This window comes from Octopus bimaculoides, chromosome 30, assembly GCF_001194135.2.
Source record: "Octopus bimaculoides isolate UCB-OBI-ISO-001 chromosome 30, ASM119413v2, whole genome shotgun sequence".
NCBI lineage: Eukaryota > Metazoa > Mollusca > Cephalopoda > Octopoda > Octopodidae > Octopus > Octopus bimaculoides.
Window position 1 is genome coordinate 264,737 of NC_069010.1, and position 804 is coordinate 265,540.

Consider the following 804-nt stretch of genomic DNA (forward strand, 5'->3'; position numbering starts at 1 on the left):
ATTAAATATTTATTGATTTCAAGATATCATTTATATTCTGACACTCATCTATACACACGGTTGTAATTATTATTTACGCATTCAGTGATTTGTGTTAGAGACTTATACGTCAATAACTGAAATATGTATTATTTTTTTATTATTTCAGAGATTTAAGGGATTTAATGACTTCAAAGATTTTAGTAAGCTTGTGCTCTTCTTTAGCTGTCTCGAATCTTATCTTCGTTGTCGGGATGCAATCATACATAAAAGTACTGGCTGTTTGTAAGGTAAGCGAAAAAACTTCTAAGCCATTACATATTTTGTATTATGTTAAACGTTATGAATAACAATCTTTTATCTCAAATAGATTTCATCCTGCGTAACATCTTTTTCCACTTTTTTTCCAAGCTCAACGTCTTCGCAGTGTTTTATTTGTCCAATGCTTTTACGAAAAGATTTCATAAGTTATTATCAGTCACTTCAAGTAGTAAGTGATCACTTTTGAACTCGTCAAATAATATATTTTGTATAACGTCTTGCACACCTCTCCTTAACATTTATATGAGACGTCTGTCCTAATCCACATGTCTGTATAAACCTCCCGTCCAGCATTCTTTCAATTTTATTGCATCACTCTGATTCTTTCAGTCTAATACTATTATTGTCATTATTATTATTATTATTATTATTATTATTATTATTATTATTATTATTATTATTATTATTATTATTATTATTTTATGTTTGACTTTTGTTTTGCATTTGTACAAGTTGGATCCAAGTCTCACCCAGAGACCTCAAGAGACAACAAGTTAGAAGTTC

General features: G+C 28.9%; 1 protein-coding gene across 1 annotated transcript in view; it reads left to right on the forward strand.

Moving 5' to 3' along the window:
• LOC106876120 (adhesion G-protein coupled receptor G6-like) overlaps window positions 1-804 on the forward strand; it is a 43,520-nt gene that overhangs the window by 28,891 nt on the left and 13,825 nt on the right. Inside the window, exon 5 of the mRNA XM_052978159.1 lies at window positions 149-269. Within this exon, the coding sequence (XP_052834119.1) occupies window positions 149-269 (121 nt within the window). The remainder of the gene's footprint in view (window positions 1-148; window positions 270-804) is intronic.